The following is a 3,566-nucleotide window of genomic DNA, read 5'->3' as shown; positions in this document are numbered from 1 at the left end:
ATTTTCACCTACAGTCATTTTCTTTCGACGTCCGTAATTATCATATGGCTGCGCTTCTAATATAAGCTTGCCACCACTTCGCAGTTGCAGAAACATACGCCGAAAAGCTTGTTTCAAGCCTGCATCTCCAAAATTTAAGTGTATCCACTTGGTTATCGATAAGCAGAGTATAACATCGAATTGTTCGTGTTCAATCTCAAGTAATATGTCATCCCGTAGCACGTAATTGCCATGCACAAAGCTTACATTGTAGGGGAAACGTTGTAAACGCCGTGACTCATTTTCCAAAGGTAATGTTTTCTTTTGTCGTACCAGCGCCTTATTCGCTTGGTTGATAAGTGTGCGGTCTATGTCCAAGCCAACAATGCTTTTGACCACAAACCGTTTTGCTACTTCCATGGTTATTAGACCACTATTGCAACCAATATCGAGCACTTCCTTGCCTTGGAATAATTCAGGTTGCGTTGCAAATACTTCCAGACGTATGTCACGACATTCGCACCCCTTATTTCGATATCCATAATACTGGCTATAGTTGCCATAAATAAATCGCTCCTTGGCTTGTTTTCGTTGGGAGCCGCTACGAGATGTTGTATCTATTTGTAACCGCTTCTTGGGACTTTGATGTGCTACAGCTTTGGCTGGTAAAACACTTCTTCCTGCCGCGCAATTTTGTACGTTTGTAATCGTTGCATTGCAGCCAGACTCCGCTGTTATCGGTGCAGTCAGGGAGGCAATCTGTAACTTTGTTTTCTTGATTTCGCGTTCACTTTCATCATCGGGAATCGCAACTTTCCGTTTGGTGGCTAATTTTCCTGCCTCCTTTTCAGTTATTTGTGTAAATTCGTGATTTATATCCATTTAATAAGTCTGCTGCAAAAAACATGTTTTTAAATAACCACTTCTTTTCACGGAGATCATTCACAATGACCGCGAAATAAAGAATGAAATTGGTATCGTTTTGCCGATTAGTGTATTAACAAATTTATCGTAAAATTTAGCGAACAAAAATACAAGGGTACCTCGAAAAAAAATTATTAAAAACTCACACTAAAGGCAATAAAGGTGCTCCTTGGCAACGTACATATAACGAAGTCATGTATATGTATGTATAAATTCTTCCATATACCTTTGATGCAACGACTAATTGGTTGCAATCGATCGCTTTGAAAAATCGATTTATTTATGCTACTGCATGCCATGCATACGGTTATCCATTTGGGAAAGGCCATTTAATTTTTTGTATTCGGCGCGTTTTATAGTAACATACATTTTTGCAACTTTATTGAGTGTGGATTTTTTTAAATATAGTGCGTTCATGCACACAAAACCGTTCCATTACATGCAAAAGCATACATTTTTCGGAAATGTTGGTAAGGTGATGGCAATTGACCGGATGTTTATAATCAAATATGGGTTGTTCCGGTAACAAGAGCCTGACTGCTGGCGAAATGTAAAGCCAATAGGCAATATGGCTGCATAACTTACCACATAAATACATACTTTGAAGCTGATTAAACAATCGGAAGCAGTGCAACTAGCATAAAAGGTGTGAAACATCAAAGTAAGCAGCACTCCAAGGAAGCGATAACAAGAAATTATGTGGTTGAATCGTTTTCGTAACAACGTCGCTTACTTGTGTATGCATACAGAAGTACATACATATGCACATATGTAGGTACATACAAGAAATATCACTTCGCTTGCATCTTATTAACTGCTTTGATCTTATGATATCATATCAAAATTCATATCGTCGTCTGGGTAAAAGATTGTCGTATGTTAATTTCGGCAGGTTGTGGGAAATCGCGATTGTAGTTTGGAATGCAATTTCTCAAAAACCGCGAAGATAGATTTTCTCCAAAGTCTCTGAAAATGTTACTAGTTCACAAGGTTCTTAAATTATTTAATTTTTAATGTTTATTGTTAATTAGTTTTGAGTTTATGAAGGATATTCTTTAGTAATATTTTGCCGTAAGCGTCATTTGTCCACTTTGTATGAAATGCGACAAGATGTGATCAAAATTTCTACCAAATTAACGACACTTTTTACTCAATATCTCGGAAACTAAAGGAGATATCAAAAAATGGAGAACGCCATTTTTAAGACATTGATTAGTTTAATATGACTACATCACCAACTAAATGTTTACTAAATTATCGAAGAAGTTGTAGTCAATATCTAAAGGAGATATATAAAAGCTGATAACACCAATCGAAAGACCTTATTTCAAAATATATAAGTGCATCTAGAACTAAAAATCGTCAAAATGGCGCTTACGACAATCTTTAACCCCGGCGACGATATGTACATGCGTATGTGATTTGACATCACATTGCCACACAGTCTACAAACATGTGATATGATGATGTGATGTACAGAATGAAAAATACTGAAAAAGCCACTGCGGAAGGTTAGTAACAAAGTTTATATGTATGTTATCCAGTGGAAAAAAGGGCAATACATTACCTCTTTCTACCAAGAAAAGATTAACAACTACGTTTGAACGGAAAGATGCATCGCAATGTAAGCGAGCGGATGATGTGTAGTTTCGAAGCCACGCACACACAAACAAAGAGTTTGAGAAGCAACTCAAGTATGTTTTTTTTTCATAGCTGCATAGATTATAGGGGCTATCCATTACTTTTTGCCTTCCCCAACACTACCTTTTCCCACTGGGTACATACTCAAATATGTATTAACCCACATATAAAAAAAACTAAAATATATGTACATATGGTTGTATGTAGCTACATTTACGTACCACTAAACATTTGTGACCAGAAAAAATGCTATGCAAATTATCTATGTACAACGTTGTCACACCTTCCCCACAAGCTCACACTCATCCTTTCTTCCGGTGTGGCACACGCTAGCTACCAGAGTAACTGCGTTAAAAAAAAATAATAATGAAAAAAATATGCAAATCATTAGCGTTACCGCCGGCGCTAATAGATACACGTATGTAGGTACATATCGCACATCGTCTTCAAAAGAGGCATAACTCTAAAATCAGATTCGGCAATATATGTATGTAACTGCTTGTGGATTGTAGAGATTCAAAGCAAGTGATACAAAAACAGGCGTAACAGCAGTTTTGTAATTAGAAACTATAATCACGAAGAAAAAAAAATTATTTGCATTTATTTGATAATAATTTTTCGAATTGATTTACGCAAAAAAATTGACCAACATTTTCTTTAGAGTTGTGCCTCTTTTGAAGACGGTCTGCCATATGTAAGCAGGGCTATTGCCAAAGCGAAGGCGATCAATCATTTTCGCAAAAAAAAACAATTAATTTTTAACTATCGACAAGTTGGCGATTTATGAAATTTTAGATTTTATACGGAGTTGAGTAAAAAAAAAATGCTTTTGCACTTATCATACATACATATCCCGGTAAACGTTTATGAACACAAAAAAAATGCTAAAAAATCGCAATGTTAAAAAAAGAACACCGCTGCAGAGGAGTCTTCGTCATAGGGGAATTAATTTTAGAGCGATCCCACTGTATGCAGCTAGTATGTGCAATATTTTTTTGTATTCATATGCAAATCAAATAATG

At 36.1% G+C, this 3,566-nt stretch overlaps 1 protein-coding gene across 1 annotated transcript; it reads right to left on the bottom strand.

The window, feature by feature from the left end:
* Positions 1–3: 3 nt before the first annotated feature.
* On the bottom strand, positions 4–919 carry LOC118744792 (probable RNA methyltransferase CG1239; the record flags this gene model as incomplete). Its single annotated transcript, XM_036478162.1, has 1 exon — positions 4–919. A coding segment is annotated over exon 1 (858 nt), but the record flags the coding sequence as incomplete, so codon positions are not given.
* Positions 920–3,566: the final 2,647 nt, after the last annotated feature.

Source organism: Rhagoletis pomonella, unplaced genomic scaffold, assembly GCF_013731165.1.
Source record: "Rhagoletis pomonella isolate Grant_MI unplaced genomic scaffold, Rhpom_1.0 Rhpom_scaffold_00001, whole genome shotgun sequence".
NCBI lineage: Eukaryota > Metazoa > Arthropoda > Insecta > Diptera > Tephritidae > Rhagoletis > Rhagoletis pomonella.
Note: the sequence above shows the minus strand (reverse complement) of the source record. Positions and strands in the feature narration are given on the sequence as shown.